The 21,556-nt window shown below is 37.3% G+C and overlaps 1 protein-coding gene across 2 annotated transcripts in view; it reads right to left on the bottom strand.

Moving 5' to 3' along the window:
• Positions 1-21,556, bottom strand: part of LOC132111783 (echinoderm microtubule-associated protein-like 5) — a 112,713-nt gene that overhangs the window by 70,706 nt on the left and 20,451 nt on the right. For both annotated transcript variants that reach the window (XM_059519377.1, XM_059519376.1), the window contains exons 2-4: positions 18,453-18,612; positions 10,406-10,504; positions 9,326-9,394 (exon numbers count right to left, since the gene is read on the bottom strand). In XM_059519377.1, coding sequence (XP_059375360.1) covers positions 9,326-9,394; positions 10,406-10,504; positions 18,453-18,612 — 328 coding nt within the window. The remainder of the gene's footprint in view (positions 1-9,325; positions 9,395-10,405; positions 10,505-18,452; positions 18,613-21,556) is intronic.

Here is a 21,556-nt window from a genome sequence, read left to right as displayed (position 1 = left end):
GTCAAAACGCACGGGCTCAGTATGAGACCTGTATGCAGTTGAGTGGATTGAGTATAGCATTGAGGGTCCGGATAAAAACCTCAGGAAATCTGTAAAGAGCTCGCACACAAGCAGGAGCAATCGCTATTGTCAGAATGGAGTACAAGCAAATGATTACTGAATACTGCACAGTAAGGCTGTCACTTTACGTTCGATCGGACCAACCAAAAAAAGTTTAGAAAACGAAAATAAGGAATCGATTTTAACAAAATATGTACACTATTAATTTTAAAATAATTAAACAATTAAAAAATATAGATGTAACAAAACTCACAAACAAGCAGAAAAAGAAAATAAAGAATTCCAAAAGTAAAGTAGGCGTTGCGAAAGCTAGACAGAAAATACCCAGCAATTTTACGCGCCGGTTTCAATCGCTGCATCTAGTGTTTTGCAAAGAAAATGGAGGACAATGGCAATAAACCTGTGCAACACGAGAGACGAGAGATAACCCCGAATAACTTGAGGAGTTCGATATGGAAGCACTTCGGGTTTTGGACTTAAAATCAAAATATGAAGAAGGAAAAAGGGGTATGCAAACTGTGCGATCGTGAGTTCCCATGTCACAGCAGCACTACACCTATGAGGGGGCATATGCAACTTCTTCATCCAGCTGAATATAAAGACCTAGAGCGGGAAGAGCCACCTGCTAAACAGCAAAAATTGACTAACTTCTTCCCCCCGTCTGCACCTCTAAATGCCGCACGGAAAGAGGCTATAAACTTGAAGCTCGCAAAGTTCATTTGTAGAGACATGAGGCCAATTAGCATTGTGGAGGGTGAAGGTTTCATTGATTTTGTTCGTGAACTTGAGCCGAGATACATTATACCTAGCCGAACCACCGTAACTAAGAACATTGCGAAAATATATGACACTAGTCGTTAAAACATGCGTCAGATTTTGAGTGGCAAAAACGTTGCTCTGACTACCGACGGATGGAGTTCCCTCACTACAGAGGCATATATCACAGTGACAGCACACGTCATTTCAGAAACTTGGGAATTCCACGATTTTGTACTGCAAACGAAGCAGCTGAGAGGTAGCCATACAGCTGAGAATGTTGCCGAGTGCATCACGGGCATATTGAGGGATTTCACAATACAACCTGATTCAGTTGTTGCATTCACTACTGATAATGCACCTAATTATGTTAATCCAGTGGAGCAGCATCTAGGTGCTGTTAATATACCGTGTCTGGCCCAAACAATCAACTTGGATGTACGCAAAGGGTTAGATGTCAGAGCCATAGACACAACTCTGGCAAGGCTAAGAAAAACTGCCTCTCATTTTCACAGATCCACTACAGACAGCAGTCTCTTGGAGGATAAGCAGCGTATGCTAGGTCTAAAGCCAGATAAACTAATCAATGATTGTGTGACAAGATGGAACTCTACCTACAATATGATTTGTAGGGCATCTGAGCAACAAGCAGCCGTGGCAGCCGTGATATTTGACAAAAAAATGTCTAATCTAGAACTGACCACAACTGAGTGGCGCCTGGTTGAACAGGTGCGAGAGACACTTAAACTTTTCAAAGTCGCCACCCAAGCGTTGTCCACATGCAAATACCCCACATCCTCAGCTATAATGCCTTTGCAACATATTATTTTGTCTCAAGTTCAAAAAATCAGGTCAAAGTCAGACGAGAGGTCTTGCTTGAGGGAAATGGCATCTAAAATTGAGGCAGATTTGAGCAAACGCTATGATCCCAAAAAGGAAGCGACATTTATGCTTTTGAATAAAGCTTCTTACCTGGATCCTCGGTTTCATCGTTTAATCCATATAAATGAGGAACAGAAGCAACAGTTGCATGCAAACATTAGAGAGGAATTGTCACTGCAGTTTGACAATGACGAACCCGTGGAGGCGAAGCCATGCAGCTCGGGTTCAAGCACGGGAAAGACCGCCTTAACAGCAATGGGGGATCTGTTTGGAGACATCTACTCAAGGGGGTACGAAAGACCTAATGACGTCGAAAGCGACCACTTACAGGAGATGATGAGTTATGAAAAGGAGCCACCATTGCCAGCTGACAGCGACCCGCTTTTGTGGTGGAAGATTGGCAGTACGAAATACCCCCACCTTGCGCAGCTGGCAATGAAGTACCTGAGTGTCCCTGGAACATCAGTGCGGTCGGAGCGCATCTTCTCAACAGCTGGACGTATAGTCAATAAAAAACACTCTGCTCTGGACCCCGAAAATGTCGATCGACTTGTTTTCTTGTCCAATAATTTGTAATGGGCCTAGCCTTTTTGTGCATTTCATCATGTGTCGGTTACGTTCAATAAAAAAACACATGGCCTGTTCTCAACTTAAAGTAAGTCCATTTAAAGTTTCAGTTTTGAACAGTTGTTTGAAATGGATTGAATCATTATTTAAAATAATTGCCTAAATCATAAATGCAGCCGGGTTGAAGCCTGCAGTAATGTTTTTCATTTATGTTTTGGCAGCAGTCCACTCTGCATATATTTTTTTTTCGAGAATGTTGCACTCCTGTTGCTGTTTGTTATTCTGCACGAAACTTCATGCCAATAAATAATAATGCTTAAATATTGCTGACTTGTGCGTTTCCAGCGCTCTCTTTACGTTTGTCCGTTATTTGGCGTTGAAAAAGGAAAAGTAATTTTTTTTAGAGATGAAAAATCGATTGTACAATCGATTCAATGAACACTTATGTCTTAAAAATCAAAAATGATTTTTTCACAAAAGTGACAGCCCTACTGCACAGTATGTACTGTAGTAGTGGTAGGTATTGTGCAGTAGTTTAAATATTGGTATGCCACATTGTATCATCAGATGTGTTGCTAAATTATTTTTTAATGTTTAATGTACAATCTCAGAAAAATAAAGACACAAATCTATCACTGTTGCAGTACCCTTTCAAAAGGTACACCTTTGTACCTTAAAGGTACATATTAGTATCTAAAGTGTATGTTAATACCTAAATGGTACATACTAGTAAGTTTTAAAGTTGGTATGAATCTTTAGGATCTTCATGAAATGTCTGCAAGATACTTTGGTTAAAATTCCTCAGTGGTACTCTAAAACAACATCATGTTTAGCTGTAAAAAACAGCTCTGTTCGCAGCGAGCCGGTTTGGTGCATGTCGCTTTAAATGATAATGAGCTATTGCTCACCCTGCCCTTCTCCTCCAATTTTTTGTGTATTCGGTGACGCATTACCATCAAAAACAAAACTAATCCACTAGATCCTCAATGGCTCGGGAGAAAATGAAGACTGAAAATGAAGGGCCACAGTGTGCTTATACTTGACAGTCTTTCGCAAGTGTAGGTGGGGCCTCAGCAGTATGGCGTCATATTGCTCAGAAAATTAAAATGGCTTTATAATTGAGACGGTTTAGTTTTTTGGGGAATTAAAAAATACACATTTTGTCAACACACTAATAAGACCGTGTAAAAGTAAGTTTAACGATACTGTGTTTCCTGAAACCAAGCTTCCAAAAAAATTCGAAAACAGCACTTGTTCAACAGTTTGAGATTTGGCAATTGAATGAAATGTTGATTCTAAATACATAATCCATTCTGTTTTAGTTTTAGGTTTAGTTTTAAATGTTCTTTTTTTTTTTTTGGAGTACCACACTGTTAGCATAGCAACATGCTAATATTGAACTCTGTTTGGTATTGTTAATTGAATCCACTGTAAGCTGCACGCCTAGCAAAAAAAGTATGCTTCAAGTTAATTTAAATATACAAATATATTTTCCAAGAATATTTAAGTATACTAAAATCTAAGTATACTTGTAAGGTATACTGTTAGTTTACTAGCTATATAAGCCTAACCTACTTTTTAGTTTCTGAAAGCACACTTTGAAGTATTCTTTAAACTACCAGTTTAATAGCTTTATACTGCAAGTATACCTGTAAGTTTTCTTAATTTAACATCATACTTACAGGGCCTGATTTATTAAACTGGGCAAAAGGTATAGACAAATCTGGCGAAACACGGAAGTAAAGCAGCGCCGCCATTACTGCGTGCCTTTGCTGCTAAGGAAGTAGCAGAAGTAGCGTGTTGGTTCCCTGTAGCAGATTTTAGCTCAAGCTGTACGAAAAGTAATTTTTATTTTTTAGTACGTATGCTGTCCAGTAATGCCGGGAAGAGTGTGTTTGTGGTTGGCTGTTTTAACAACAGCACAAAACTACAGGCCTGGAATAAAACCGTTTGTGAAATTCACAAGCCTTTGTTGCACATTGACTGCCCATGTTTTCGGCCATACGGATTACACAGAGTTCCTGGTCGAGCGGAGGAGTATTTTATTGTAGGGCTGAAACGATTCCTCGAGTAACTCGATTACAAAAAATGATCGAGGCAAATTCCTCTGCCTCGAAGCCTCTTTTAATTTATTTTAAATCTCACGTCAGGTTCTTTCGCAATGATTTTTTTAATGTGACACAACGCGTTTACGTCACCCACAAAGCGGAAGGAGACACAAGCGATGCATCCGAAGTTGCACTGCAAGGAGTCAGCAGTGTTTTGATTTGAGGGTGCAGGCAAACGTAAAGAGAACGTCGTGGCGTGTGTCCATAGAGCTGGCATACCACAACTAGGGCCCTGTGATTTCTGCAATGCAGAAAACGCGGAGGGAATCACGGAATCCAGTCATAAAAACGGAATTTACAGTTAAATGCGGAATGGCACGGAATTTTGAGTTTAATTTTGAATGAATTAATCACTTACATCAAATCACGACATGGACTAATATCTGTAAATATTAAGCCGGAACAGTCTATTTAAATATGAATCCTGCATGTTCTGCGTGTCTGTGTTAATGAATGGAGCAGAAGCGCGTCTTCCTTTATCACACACACTGAAGCGCGCGTGACGCTCCAGTGATTTCAGCATCTGCTGTCTCACTAAATAAAGATGTGAACACATGAACAACATCTCCAGAACTGCTCTGAGAGTCACTTCATGAGCATTTGACCATTTGATTTGATTAAAACTAGGGACACATCACATACACAGAACTGTAAAGGTACGTCAACCCGTCAAAATAAAAGTCCGGTTAAAGGCTATTGTTCAGCAGAATGTACATAGCCTACTACTACAAAAAAAAAAAAAAATCAAACATTTTTTTTTTTAAGGTTTAATCACACAACATTTCTTCTATGTTTTATTTTTAATAGTAAATCGCCTTTGTTTACCAAATAGTTAAATTCATTTTCAATAATTAAAAGATAAATTAAATTAATGTTTTATGTGTTTAATGTTTAATGTGCATCTCAGAAAATGCTTTAAAACCCCAACTGAATGGCACTTAAATGCACTTAATTTATCTGTCTACTTTCTTGTCATTGTTCACAGTACAAGTACAGACAGAGAAACAATGGGTAATAATTAAATGTTTATTTTTTTATGTATGCATTGCATTTAATGCATTTAAAAAATAAAAAAAATAAAAATCTAAAAAAAGAAGGTGTTCATTTTAAGAGACCTGTGACGGTCACGGAGGGACCGCACATTCAACATGGACGTTAATATGCACAAACACACACCGAGACTGTTTGGTGATACAATAGTTTATTGTAATTATTGAGCAGAGAGTGAATAAAATACCTGCAACCCTCAGGCCTCAAGCCACACTCTCCACTGCAGAAAAAAACACAGACTACCTTCAATTACAAAGACATTCACATTTATACTGGTGGCCAGCACCATTACCACATGTGGAGGGACAAACTCACAGAAAACACTTTACACATGTTCCCTTAAATATACTGAGTCTGAAAGAAACATATTGGCATGATGTTCTACTTAATAAATCTACTTTGATGTTATTAATTAATTCCCATTAAACTGGAAATTACAGCAACAACTCGGCCACGTTGCCCCTGAAACCCCCACGCTCAAATAATACATGGTAGATTCCCACCCTAAGCGGAACCAATAATTCCTGCCATTGTTTCTTACCAGGACTCTAAAAATCACGGGACAAACGCTACACGGGAACAATACAAATAGTTTACAGGTATTTCATTCACTCTCTGATCAATAATTACAATAAACTCTTGTATCACCAAACAGTCTCGGTGTGTGTTTGTGCGTATGTGTGCGTATTAACGTCCATGTTGAACGTGCGGTCCCTCCGTGACCGTCACATGACCCAGGACTCTTATTTTCTCTTGCATAATTAATATCGCACTTTAATTAAGCAAAAACACATTTTATCCGATTACTCGATTAATCGATGGAATTTTCGGTAGAATACTCGATTACTAAAATATTCGTTAGCTACAGCCCTAATTTATTGTTTGAATTTCGAAAAATAAAATTGACAGAATATGAGAGCTGAGTTTTTTCTCCTATCATAAATAACCTGCTCTGTCTGGTCTGTCGGTCTCCGTGTCCTCTTTGCTTCGCGATTTTTCTGTGCGTGAGAAAATGGATGTGTGGTGTGAGAGCGTGAGAAAAGCGTTTATTGCATTTGTATTAGTTGTTTGAAGAGAAAAATAAAAATCCGTGTAACGCAATTACAGTCGGCAAGTCGGTTGGACTAAAGGGGAAAAAATTATTAATTGGGTCGGTCGGGTTATTGGCAAACAAGAATATTTTTAAGGATGGCCTTATAGTTATTTGAAACTTGTGAAGCTTGTGAACATATTAGCAACAAAGCTTGTAATGACAACATTCAGTTTTATTGCTGTCATAAATTAATACACTTCTTAATTACATTACATATTTTTACATTATTACATTATGTTGTCAATAAATTACCTTTTTCAGTAAGTTTTGGCCACTGCCTGACATCATCTACCAAATGTTCCCTTTCACCAGACATTTTCTTTAATGAGCAGGATCCGCTTTCATTGAAATGTCATTAGAGGGCACCGGCAAGTGTCACACCGTCACACTTCGCAGGCACGCAGTAATGGCAGAAGACTTTTCGAAGAGAGTTCGCGGCGGATTTGTATATACTATAAGTGTACTCCGAGTTTTATCACTCATTACAGACATTCAGACCCCTGTACCAAGCATTATTATTATCGTCTGAATCTTATTTGAATATGATCATTTATCTTCAGGTGTTCTGTTCATGCGTGATCTCACATAGAGCACCATAGGGTTAGTAGAGCGTTCCAAAACAGTCACTTATGAAGTTTAATTTCAGTTCATATACTCATGTGTTTAACATGAAGAGTACGTCCATTATTTTTAAATGAAGAACCATCTTTAGTAAGCCTTGAAGAATTTAAGAACCACACAAAATTTAGCTTTTCGACTGACACCATGTTCAGTTTCTCTGGGGCTCTCTCAAAGAGAAAAGGGGGGATTACAGTGAGCTAAATCTCTGGCATGCATTGAGTGCATAAAAGCTAAGTAAGCACGGGTCCAGGGAGCTGATGTCACATGGTTGAGGGGGAAAAGACTCAGGAATTATGTGGAACATTATGTGGATTAAGAGGTGGCTTATATGAGAGAATGGGGGATATAGTAAGACAAAAATACTGACATAGCAAGATATATAGGGGATACACAGTGATCTTAAGAAGGGGATGTGAGAGAGAAATAAAGAGAAAGAGATAGGGACAGAAATAAAGATTAAATTATATGAGGATTGTGGATTCCTTCATGACAGGAACCTAAAGCCAAAGCTTAATGGTAACTGATGAGAGAGAAAGAGACTCTAATCATAGAGAGAACAATTATTTAAAGAAAAATTATTTTCAATTTCTTGTAGAAGTCAATACCAGAATGCATTCTATTAAGAATGTTCATGAAGACCTCATAAAAGTAATCCATATGAATCAACACGCAAATAAGAAGCACATCAAATATAGCAAGTGCAAGCTCAATCAATCTAGTTTGAAGTGTGAAAACCAAGCATGTCACACAAGAAAGTGTGAGCTTCTGTGAGAACCAGTGAGGTTTCTTCTCATATGTCAAGCAAGTACATTTGAGCTTCTGTTTACCAGAATTGATGAGTATGTGCATTGATCAATGTTTATACGTGAATAAAAGCTTAACATTTTAGTTGTGTGGACTTTCAACAGATGGACAAAAAAGTTGAGAGAATATTAAAAATATCTTCATTTGTGTTTCGAAGATGACTGAAAGTCATTCTAAACAGCTTATTGTACAGGTAAGTTAATTGCTGTTCTAATCGAATGCGCTGCAGCACTGTAACGCACACACATAGACTACAGACAGTAGCTCGCGTGTCACGCGCAGATCACTCGCGCACAGAATCATTCAGCGCAGAAATGTACTGTCAACGCTGTTCTGTTATTTCTCAATAAAATGGCTTATAAACTGAAAGGTTCAAGCATATATTTGTTAATAACTAAATCCCACAGCGTCACTACTTCTAGAGAGATGCTGCCATGTAGAAATAAATCACACACACAATCGCTCTCACTAATGCATTCATATAAATGTAATCTTTACTGTAAATGTGCTGCTTTATCTGTATCTGATTTAGAACGAGCAGAAATCTGTGAGAAATAAAACAACCCAAAGGCAAAAGAACTGGTCTAAATGAGCTGTTATAGGAGCAATAGCAAATAATAGCAAATGTCATATGCCATAGCTGTGCACAAGGTGTTTTTCACAGCTCCAGAGTTATTTGTTCACTTCGACTCGACTTTCATCACATAAAAGTCGACTTTAAAAAAATCTGAGGTCGTTCAACCCCTACTTCCAATCCTTTTGTTGTATGTGTTAACTTCTGCTTAAAAGGCATGTATGCAGGTGGCAGCCAGCAAGAACATTTTTTGGAAAGGGGCTTCTGCAATGTGGCTTCACAACAGTGGAACACATCTGAACCATCTCACAGTAAAGACAGTGGAAGACCAGCACTATTCTTCAACAATTTAAAGATAGCTGAAGATTTCTCACTGGGCTTTGATTAAGCAACAGTAAAAGACAAACTATGTGTTTAACACTGAATAGCTTTTGAGAAATTAAAGCTAACATGAAATCAAACGGACCATTAACTCCTACTACATGTTCCTGGTTGTATTATAAACAATTAACTGAAGCAAATTACTCAAAACCAAATGTTATAACTAAACTAGCTTTTCCACCGAAACGAAGGCTATTGCTTAATTTTAACTAATATCCATTCCAAATCCATTCCACACAAATGTTTTAGTGAATTCTGTCTCCATTCTTGTATGCATTGTATTTACACTGACTTTGTATGTATTTTGCATGTATTTACACTGACTTTCACAAGTCCAAGATTACAGGTGTATTTTATTACAGACTTATTCCGAAGCAAAAAACTAAATAGGAATAGGAAAAATGAATACAAAAAGAGAACAGGCAGTACCTTGATATGTTTGACTCCACAGCTTACAAGCTTGCTTTGCTGATACAGGTCCCATGATATGTCAAATATCTTTAAGAAACAGAGGAAGAAATTATTTATTATATTAGTAGGTATTTCAGAATTCAGTTAAGTGTAGGTTACCTTCAAGCCCTTTTAAATACTGTAATTTCAAAATCATGGTTGGAATTACAAGGATGTGTCGGACAATTTTTCTATTTTTCATTTCCCAACAAAGACGGAAAGCTTGTTTAGCACCAGTGCATTAAAATGCAGTGCAAATGAGAATGCAGGAAGGATGCACTGAATTGATCAAAAGTGACAGCAACAACATATGATACAAAAAAAGATTTCTATTTTAAATGAATGCTGCTTTTGAACTTTCTATTCATCAAATAATCTCTAAATCATGTATCATGGTTTTCAGAAGAAGATATTAAGCAGCACAACTTTTTTCGAACAGTGATAATGATCAATGTTTCTTGAGAAGCAAATCAGAATGTCAGACTGAAGTTGGTTGAATAGTAAGAGTAAACATGTCCTCAGAAGATTATGCAGAAATGCCTTCTGTAATTTTATAATGAAATACTATTTAAAATGACTGAACTATTTCTGTGTGTTACAGAGCCAGAGAAATCAGTAAAGAAAGTGTGTGCAAATGTGTGTTTTGGCCCCAAGGATGTATCATCATTAGCTGCAGTGTTAATTTATGCAAAATGAAATTAATTTCAGTGCATCGCTAGATTCCCTGAATCCAAGCCCTCCTTGCTAACATGATTATTGCTGTCTGTTTGCAGTGTATGATTGAAAGATATGAGTTACTATGTGTAGCCTCACTGAAACTAAAGGGCTGAAGGAAGTCCACTAGATAATGAAAGGACAAAAGAAAGTGTGTGTGTGTGTGTGTGTGTGTGTGTGTGTGTGTGTGTGTGTGTGTGTGTGTGTGTGTGTGTGTGTGTGTGTGTGTGTGTGTGTGTGTGTGTGTGTGAGTGAGTGAGTGAGTGAGTGTGTGTGTGTGTGTGTGTGTGTGTGTGTGTGTGTGTGTGTGTGTGTGTGTGTGTGTGTGTGTGTGTGTGTTCTTACCCGGTCTGTATGGCCGGGAGCAGCTGCCAGAACTTTCCCCTGTCTCCAGTCCCACACACAGATTGTGTTTTTCGAGTCCAAGCCCACAGACACCAAACACTGCAAACACAAAAAACCAAAAATAACAAAATTACAAAATAACTATAAAAAATCGATATGATAATGAAAGCTCTACTTCTTGTAGAATTTAGCTTTAACCATAATCAAACACAATTAAACCAGATAACAATCAACATTGCTTAACCAAACATTCTGGTTAAAAGTGGCCATTAACAGGCCAGAAGTGACTCGTTCTCAAAAGCTTAGGAGGGTGAATCATTGCAGGCAGGTGTTTTGGATCAGGATCTGGTTGGCCAGACTGTAAGCTGTTTATTTCATAACTGTAGGCTGTTTATAGTTGCTAAGCAACACAACAGAGTGCATGATATTGAAATCAACTGTAGTACAGGAAACCTGTTTTACAAAACAGTAAAGTAAACATGTAAAAAGACAAACTAAGACAAGCAACATATTAAAATTTAATATACTGTGTATTGTATATGTTATGTAATATTACTTGCAAATATCACCCTACAAAGGACAAGCACTGGATGGACAAACTGGATGGATGGGAATGTCAAACACTTTGGATGATAAATTGTGTCTAAACCTGTAAGACTGTTAATCAAATGTGCTTTGTGATCAGATTGTCTAGTAAAGTAGTCACTTAAGTCATTGTTTAGATGACATTGTTAAGATGCCGGTTTTGAGAGAGTTTCTGTTAGCCTAAAAGGTCTTAAAGCTAGGTCATACCAAGAACAAAAACTAAATTGATAACAAACTATAAAACTGTAATAACTGTTCTAATTCTATGAGAATAGCAAAGTCCACATCACAGCTACTGTATAACACTCACAGTACAGAGGGATGGGATCATTGGAATCACTTTTTTTTCCAGCTGTTGATCAATAAAAACACCCAACACCCAATTCTAGTTTCCCTCTGGTGCTTATGACATTGTGTGAGCATTCATGTGCACCTGTTTCATAATTGTGATCATTCTGACATGAGTTGAAGGCAGCAAGGCCATCTTGGTTACAACACACCTGTGAACGAGATCACTGGAATCACTTTCAGTTCACTTTTTTCCAGCTGTTGACCAAAAAAAAAAACATTGAACATTCAGAATCCACCCAACTCTGAAGCGCTTGAGTATTTAAAGCTATTATTTCATTATTGTGCGGGCATTAATATAGTTATTATTATAGTTATTGCTCTTGAAGGGGCCTTTAACATTGTAAAACATATATTAATCTGTCACCATCTATATACTTCCAACCAGGGCTTAAAATTAACACTCGCCAAGCGCCAAATCAGTAAAAATCAGCGTTGGCAAGTAAATGTAACAGTGTCAGTCGCCAGTTGACGGATACAACTTTTACGAATTATAACAATGCAATGAAGTGAAAACAACAGCCAGTTTTTAAGAGATTTGCTGTTTCTGACATAAGCGAATAAAAATAAAATTTGTCAAGAGTAAATCAAATAATAGGATACACACGGATTCATATGGTCAGATCAGTGAGATGGCCAGCTTGTACCTAGACATGGTTCTAATAACTTTTACCTGAGAAGATATCGCTGCTTTTGGAAGATTCACTTTTAGTTAGTAGTAGTAATAACTGCCTGTTTTTGGAAAAACTCAAATAAAATTTCATGGTCGGTAAAAAAAAACTTTTGGCTGGTAAATTTTATCATGTCACCGGCCATTGGCAGGTGTGGCAAAAAGATAGTTTTAGGCCCTGCTTCCAGCTATTGGAACTAAATTGCCAGAATCTTCTCAAAACTGCATTTTTCTCTCAAACTGGGCACAAATCATGTGTAATCTTCCCACATGCTGTTTGATGCGGGGACCTCGTTAGTTCAGTGTCCCTTTGAAGTGAATTTGTGGCTTTCCTCCTCCATCCTATCAAACCTGATGCACCAGTTTTCTTTTAAGCTTGCACCATTCTGGCTGGGGCTAAAACAGAGTGCCTTCAGTCAATTATGTGATGCTAAACCTTTGATGAATTTGAGAAGAAAAGTGTTGCTTTAGACACCCCGGGTCTTTAAGGTAGCGCCTCCCTGCTCCTCTCTTTGCCGTTTCATCTGACGGTGTGAAATAAATGATGAGGCCAATTTCCAGCTGAAACTCTGCAAATCACTTTCTCAGCTCCGCTGGGGGGAGGTGAAGGGTGAATTCTCTCAGATAAAGTGAGAGCGAGCAAAGAAATGTAAAATACCCTTTTACTGAACAATGTTACAAATTCAATAAATCACATTTACACTGAAAGCATTACACACAGTTACCTGTCTACACAATATGATATTCATGTTTTTGAGCAAATAAAGCTGGTTGAGGTCCCAGTGCCCCTGGCAGCTATTAAATCAATATCATACTATGTACTTGCCAGAAATTAATTTTAATAATAATATTAAATGCACATTTTAATAGTATAATAACATTTAAAAATATAGCTGCAAGCAGCAATTACGGGGCCAAGCACTCCAGCGGAAAGTTGAGGAGCTAAGCATGGCATGGAGCATCACACGAAGTGCAACAATGAGCAATTAAACCAATTTTAGGATTATTGTAATTGAAATGGCTGAAAAATCATAAATACAACCACTTGTAATAAGATTAAATGGCCTATCACTTTTGACCAACAGGTGGCACTGTAATCAAATCATTTTGGTGTGTTCTGCGTGAGATGACAATAACACACAAAAAGTTTAGTGTCAATATGCTAAAGCGTTGCAGAGATACAGCTTGAAGTGTCATTTTGGCATGATGCCTCAATTTCGTCGCGGTGGTATGGGAAAACGATTTTGTGTATCGATACAAAATCCACAACATTTTGTCAGCACAATCTAAAGATCATCTGAATAAATTTTGTTGAAAATCGGACTAACAGTTGATGAGGAGATCGAAAAAGTAGGTTTACAACATAAGTCAAAATGGCGGACCGGAAATTCGGCTTACTCTGGCATATTTGGTATCTATGTTGTCGGCATAAGCCAGTGAATATTTTGAGACCAGTGTCATTGCAATAGGCTAATGCATTAAAAAGTTATTAGCATTTTTAAAAGTGTAATTAATCATGGTTAATGAATGGTTTATTACTCTTGGACAATTGGTGGCGCTGTTAGTAAATTTATGTGGCATGGTCAGTGTAAGGTGACGATGACACATACAAAGTTTGGTGCAAATATGTCATAGCTTTGCAGAGATACAGCCTCAAATGCCTTTGGCACCCTTCCAGGAAATTCGTTGATAAGCTAAATGAGAACCGTTTCGTATATCGACACGAAATCCATAACTTTTTGCCAGCAGGGTCTGAAGATGATCCATGTCAAATTTAGTGAAAATTGGACTAACGGTCTAGGAGGAGTTCGAAAAAGTAGGTTTTCAACATTAATCAAAATGGCGGACAGGAAGTATGGCCAATTTTGGCATAATTGGTATCAATGTTCTTGGCATAACCGAAAGAATATAGGGAGACCATTTTACTTTCAATAGTCTAATGTATTCAAAAGTTATTAGCATTTTTGTGATAATTCATTTTAACTTTTGACCACAAGATGGCGCTGCCACCAAACTTTTTGAGTACCTTCAGGGCATGGAGCCGAAGATTTTTGTAATTATTTTTGTAACGATACGATGCTGGGTTCAAAAAATACAGCATTTTAAAACATAATACAAAATGTCTGACGCCTAAAATGGCTGACACGGGAAAATTTGATATCATTCGACTCGACATGACTCACTGAATCTAAAGAGACCAGTTGTGTGATTTTTGGCCAAACCATTCAGAAGTTATAAGCCAAAATATGCATTTTTCATATCTCCTGACCACTAGGTGGTGCTGCATCGAAACACTGCAGGTAGTCTCAGGTCATGCTTGTTATAACACTCACCAAGTTTGGTCTCAATATGCCAAACCGTTGCCGGGATATAGCCTCACATGCACTCTTGCGTGCTTTCCGTCAAATTTGTTCACATGTCACTCGAGAACGGTTGGACGAATCAACTTGAATTCCATAACTTTTTGCTAGCCTTGTGTGAATATGATCTGAGCCAATTTTCGTGAAAATCGGACTAAACGTCTAGGACGAGTTCGAAAATTTTTCGAACAATTTAAAATAGCGAAAAAACTAAGCCATGCGATTTTTGAATTCTGGGACTCATTCGACTTGGCATGAGCCAAGGATTCAGAGGAAAAAAGAATTTCCATTTTCTGGCTTACGGTTCAAAAGATATTAGCATAAAATATTGAAAATTTGGAAAAAGTGTGAGTGTGATTCAGTGGGGACACTGAGAAATGGCTTCTTAAGGTCAAATAAATAGTGATGTTTTATTCTGGGTGTTTTTTTTTTATTTTTTTTTTTTTTTTTATTGTTGATGTTTCTCACGCAAAAAGAAATGGCAACCCTTAATCATAGATAGTAACACGACTTTGCATTGGCAAAAAAAATTGTCAACCAACCATTCAGCCTGGCCTAATGGTTAGAGAGTTTGACTCTTAACTCTAAGGTAGTGGGTTTGAGTCTCAGGCTGGCAATACCACGACTGAGGTGCCGAAGCACACAGGCACCTAATTTGTTTCTGAATGAATCATCAGTTTTGAGCTGACTGATTATGTGAATAATTAAATGACTCACTCATAAAGACAGTCCCTTTTGTTTTTAAATCAACTGAATGAATGATTCAATTTCTGAAATATGCAACTACAGACACAAACAGCTGCAAGACTGTTGTATCTGCACTCTTGGAATGCTGTTTGACCAATCAGTTTCAAGGACTGCAATTAACTGTAGTAACATAAGCTATACAACACTGCTTGACTTGGTCTAGATGGGGCATTTCTTACTTGAAACATCAATAGCTTTTTCAGAAAGCTCTGAACATTAATGTGCAGAAGTTTTATTGAACAATTTTGAATTGAAGTTGTCCAGAAAGTGCAGCAAGAACATATCAATATATGACGGAAGTTTCTAAAGCCATTATCTTCTAGACATTGTCAAACCTCATAATGCTGCTTAATGCTGAGGGTAAAATTGGGCTATGTTCCAGAGTTTGTCATTTGATGTTATCACTGAGGATTTTGTATGTTGTTTCTGTCTAGGTGACAACCAGCAGCTCCGGACAGACACACAGTTATACAGTCTGACACATACGGTCACACTGTGGGAGTCACACCATTGGTGTGTTCACAGATGTGACTTCAACAACTAATAATAAACTTCACAGCACCTTACAGCACCTCATACTGAGAGATGAAACTTATGAGTTCATAACAATGTCAACTCCTTGGTATAAAGTGAAATCTTTGAGAAGGGTCTGGCTGCAGACTTGCACTTGCACTCTCAGACTTGCAATCTCAGACACTTGTGCTTCCGCTAGCGACGTCACTTGCAGTCTTTATTTTTTTATTTTGTTCTATTTATTGATAAATTTTTGTCTGAATCTCTCAACATTTTACAACAGTAGCCAGGTGGTGAAGACAAGAAAAAATAAACTAAATTACAATGTCGCTTGCAATCGCTACTTGCACTCTGCTACCTGTGACGTCACTTGCAATCAATACAAATCGTGCATGTCATAATGTAGCTTAATGGACAAAGACAGTGATATAAAAGTTGTAGACAGTTTATTCTATATGGAAAAATGCTTAACGCTAAAATTTGCATGTTGCGTTTATTCTGGGCTCACATGCTTGCCTGTACATATTAGTTATGTATTTTAATAATGTAGAGAAGCATATTGAGTTTGGCCTTTATCATCATAGTCCATTATGCCACATTTTGCGGTATGTGAGGAAAATACTATATACATATTAAAATAATGAACTGTATATTTAATTTGATATTTAAATAGCATCTTAATACATTAAGCCATGTTAAGTGTTTATGTTTTTCTAGGGGAGGAAAACTCTTAGCGAGAGACTTCGCGCAAACGTTCATATTCTGGTGTTCTGGCCACGGATTTGCCGGTCTTGTCTTTTTCTTGAAGGACCCTGAACATCATAGTATGGTGGCCGAGATAGCTCAATGTGCTGCAATTTAAGAAAACACATGCAAATTGAAAAAACACCAGCAAATGAAGAAAACATCTTCATCAGTTTGACAACACATGCAAATAACGAAACACGCTGCAAATCATTACAACACATGCATATAACGAAATGCGCTGCAAATCATCACAACACATGCATATAACGAAACACGCTGCAAATCATCACAACACATGCATATAACGGAATGCACTGTAAATCATCACAACACATGCATATAACGAAACACGCTGCAAATCATCACAACACATGCATATAACGGAATGCGCTGCAAATCATCACAACACATGCATATAACGAAACACGCTGCAAATCATCACAACACATGCATATAACGGAATGCGCTGTAAATCATCACAACACATGCATATAACGAAACACGCTGCAAATCATCACAACACATGCATATAACGGAATGCGCTGCAAATCATCACAACACATGCATATAACGGAATGCGCTGCAAATCATCACAACACATGCATATAACGAAACACGCTGCAAATCATCACAACACATGCATATAACGGAATGCGCTGCAAATCATCACAACACATGCATATAGCGAAACGCGCTGCAAATCATCACAACACATGCATATAACGGAATGCGCTGCAAATCATCACAACACATGCATATAACGAAACGCGCTGCAAATCATCAAAACACATGCATATAACGGAATGCGCTGCAAATCATCACAGCACATGCATATAGCGAAACGCGCTGCAAATCATCACAACACATGCATATAACGGAATGCGCTGCAAATCATCACAACACATGCATATAACGAAACGCGCTGCAAATCATCACAACACATGTATATAACGAAACGCGCTGCAAATACTTCACAACACATGCATATAGCGAAACACGCTGCAAATCATCACAACACATTCATATAGCGAAACACGCTGCAAATCATCACAACACATGCATATAACGAAACGCGCTGCAAATACTTCACAACACATGCAAATTAAGAATCAATTAATGAAGCATTGCAAATTTAATTTCATTAACCTTGAAAGTATATTTACAACGTAGCTGAGGATATTAAAGTTAGACATCTTAAGTAAAATGTTACATTTAATCATGTAATTATTCAGCTTATTCAGTCTAATAATATCCAAAAGATAAAGGAATCATGGTTTAAAAAAAAACACCTTTCAGTTAACCAACAACTCCACTGACCAGTAGCCACAGCACGATAAGCAAATCCCAGCCGGGTCCGACACTTTTTAAGGTTTTCTCGAAACATTTCCATTGTGGTCAGTGCTATTTGCAGCGCTTTTGTTAATTGCATGTGTTGTGAGGATTTGCAGCGTTTCTTAATATGCATGTGTTGTGAAGGATTTGCAGTGCGTTTTGTTATATGCATGTGTTGTGAAGGATTTGCAGCGCATTTTGTTATATGCATGTGTTGTGAAGGATTTGCAGGGTTTCTTAATATGCATGTGTTGTGCTGATTTGCAGCACTTGTGTTGTCAAACTGATGATGTTTTTTTTTTATTTGCTGGTGTTTTTTCAATTTGCATGTGTTCTCTTAAATTGCAGCGCGTTGAGCTATCTCGGTCACCGTATTATAGTACTAAATTAGGTTTAATCGTTTAATCACCACCACAGCGTCTTGTCTCCATTTGCAACACGCACAATTTGTGTCGATTGCAAGTGTTGCAGGTAGCAGAGAGTGGAAGTAGCGATTGCAAGTGACATTGTAATTTTGTTTATTTTTTTCTTGTCTTTGCCATCTGGCTACTGTTATAAAATGTTGGTAAATTCAAACAAAATGTAATAAAAAATTCAACAAAATAAAAAATAAAGACTGCAAGTGATGTCACTAGCGGAAGCACAAGTGTCTGAGAGTGCAAGTCTGAGAGTGCAAGTGCAAGTCTGCAGCCAGACCCTCTTGGAATCTTTCTTATTGCAGTGTGTTATTGCTCAGAATACTCACCTGTCCATCAAGGTCGAAGGCAAGACAGGCGACACCTTGTGTGTGCATGTCCTTCAATATAGACACTGTCTGCACAGTATATGAGTCCCACACACAGATATACGGCTCCTTTCCAACCTGTCCTGTGGCCACCAGCACTCGCTCTGGATGCAGGGCTAAACTGTAGAAAGACAATTACAATGAAGTTAAGATATTAAAAGGCCAATTAATCAAAATATTTGACCATTTCAAGTTTATTGCAACAGCTGAAAACCATGCCTGTGAAAAACATAATCTGTGCAAATATGGGAGCACAAACACTTTTTCAACTATATCAGATGATAAATATTTGAACCACAAATATTAATGCCTGAAACATTTTAAATGAAAATATGTGAACTAATGGTCAACCAATAAGGGTTTTTTAATTGGCCGATGATGATATCATAGGGTCTGTTCAGACTTCGTCACTTGATGCGTTTTTAATGATCAGATAGCTATCTTATTTATTAAAACTGTTCTTTTAACACTTGGCAACACAGATGTGTTTACACAGTTAAAGAGTTGGATTCTCATGCTAAACATGACCAAAGTTTAAACAAATTATTTGGATGTATGACAGAGTATTCTGTGCCAAATACACTCCTTCATGGTTTAAGTTTTAGGAAGTTAAAAAAGGAAGCAACTACTCTATAGGTCAGGGTTGTGCCGATAGATGACAGTATCGTGTATTAACGACAGTCAGAGATATCAACTATGGCTGATGCCTTTGATGATAGCAAGACGATTATTATTTTTATTACTATTATTATTATTGTTATTGTTATTATTTTCAAGCTAGTAATACGATCTAATTAAAATTAGGGCTTATTTGTTCCATCATATTTCTTTTTGCACGTTTTTATAGTGTTGCATGTTATAACCAATCACACACGATCCCTTTGAGTTTATGAATGCAATGGCCAATTAGAGGCATTCAGATGAGTCATCGCTGAAACACCAGAATTCACAAAACCGAATTCTGCTCTCTCGTGAATTCTCTCATCATAAATAACAAAGTGCAGAAGTACATGTAATGTACTGTAAGTTTAAGAGATGTATTCATCATGTAGTGTAGATGGCTTCACCTATTATAACGGGAGATTTTTTTTAAAGTGCATAAACTTGTGCTATACTAATGTCAGTGGTTTCTTTCTTTGATAATGTAAATGTTCTTTGCTTGTTTTATGCAGATGTGTTTGAATAACTGAGGAAATGTAAGCATTATAATTAGTAACTTACAATGTTTCTGTTAAATTGTTATGATGTTAAATACAAATTCAGTCATATTAAAAATATTTTAAGACACAACATCCATATGCTACTTGACTAAAAAGTTATAATGTGTAGTGAATAGATCACACTAACATTAAGCTGTTTGTAGCCTCACCCTGGAGCTGATGCCGGTTATGAAACTAAGTGAGTAAACAATTAAATAAATTAGCATGATAATATTGTGTATCAGCGATCTCACAGGCTGACGATAGGACGATATGACTATGGAGCATATCACCCAACACTACTATATGTACTCAAGTTTAACATGAGATTGGCAGAAACTGTGTGTTATGTCCCCTTTAATAATAACACATCTGGTATTATGGCACAAGCATTTGAGGGTAATGCCGACGACTTTGAATACTGAGGTTCATTACCCTAAAGTAACAGAAGAACACGTTAAGTATTTATAATGGGAAAGCACATTTGCAATGCACTGGCCAAAATCTGCTAACTGGCTATTCTGCCATTACACTTGCCAGAAATACATGAATAAATATTTGGTGATTGTCCTGTTCTGATTTGCCTTGATTTATACAGATAACTGATTTAAAATAAGCTTTTACGAAGGGGTGTACGTTTGTGGACAGCTATAGTAAGACGAGCTATCTGTGATTATCATTTCCAACAGTCAGGAGTGAAAGTGATAGAAGGGCTCTTAGTTATCAGAGACCCGTGAAGAGATAATCTGGAGAACACTCTATCTTCCGAAATCTAAGATTCATGAAACTGGCTCAGATAAGACTGTCAACACAGCATAGCTGTGTGTTTTAGATGAAACATTCATTCTGTTCCTTCTATATTTTGATATAAGCTTTTTTTTTTTATTCCATAGCATGTAGCATTTTCCATAATAATGCCCCTGTGTAGACGTAAGGTAGAAAAATCAGGTCATCGCGTTTCATGGAGCAGTTTTCACTCTCACACACTGTAAAAAATAATTCTGTGGCTTAGTAAATATTACAGAAATTTTTAACTTTATTAACTTAATAAAATCTCTGAATATCGTTTACTTGATTGTTTGAGTTAAACATACCAAAATAATTGAGTAAAAATCCAACAGTTCATTTTATCTAAAATGTACAGATATATTTAAGTTGTTTTCAATAAAATTATTTAGTATTTGACTAACCAATTATTTCTTTATAATATACTTAATATATTTGTGAAATTTCTATCAAAATATTTGAGAATGTTGAATTAAACTGATCTGTTTCAAGAAACAAAAATATTACTTAATTCAAATCAATATTATTAATATATTTAACACACTCTTAAAATTTGAGTAAGTTTACTCAATCAAAACAATGCACCCCTCCCCCACCCTCTGACGTGACGACAACTCGACGGTTGGTTGAGTCAGTTTGAACTCTCCAGTCTCCAGACAACAGCTCTCTTCTCAGCGTCGCAGATTTGGTGCATTTCCTCTGTGAAATTCAGGTTTGTGTATGTTTTATTTTATCTATAAAATCTTTACTGAGCTTTAAATCATATTTAATGCAAAACAACATACAGAGGCATAATTCGACACCTAAACGAGAGTCGCGCCTGTCTTTTTGCATGATTGAAACGCTTTGCATAAACACATGACTTCATTCCTAATGATAATAAATATAATTATTATCATTTGGATGATAAAATGTCCTCAGAACTGTCACTGTTTGTTTATTGGCAGGTTATGTCAGTCACTCGCAGTATCTATCGGCTGTGAGTGAAACGCAGGACGGCGGTATGAAGTTCAAAGTTCACCCGCAGAGGCGAGTCCGTCTCCGGCACGAGGACCAGCGCTGATCCGGTGGATATTGGGT

The sequence above is a fragment of the Carassius carassius genome, chromosome 31, assembly GCF_963082965.1.
Source record: "Carassius carassius chromosome 31, fCarCar2.1, whole genome shotgun sequence".
NCBI classification, from domain to species: domain Eukaryota; kingdom Metazoa; phylum Chordata; class Actinopteri; order Cypriniformes; family Cyprinidae; genus Carassius; species Carassius carassius.
The sequence above is the reverse complement of the archived record's forward strand: the minus strand, read 5'-3'. Positions and strand labels throughout refer to the sequence as shown.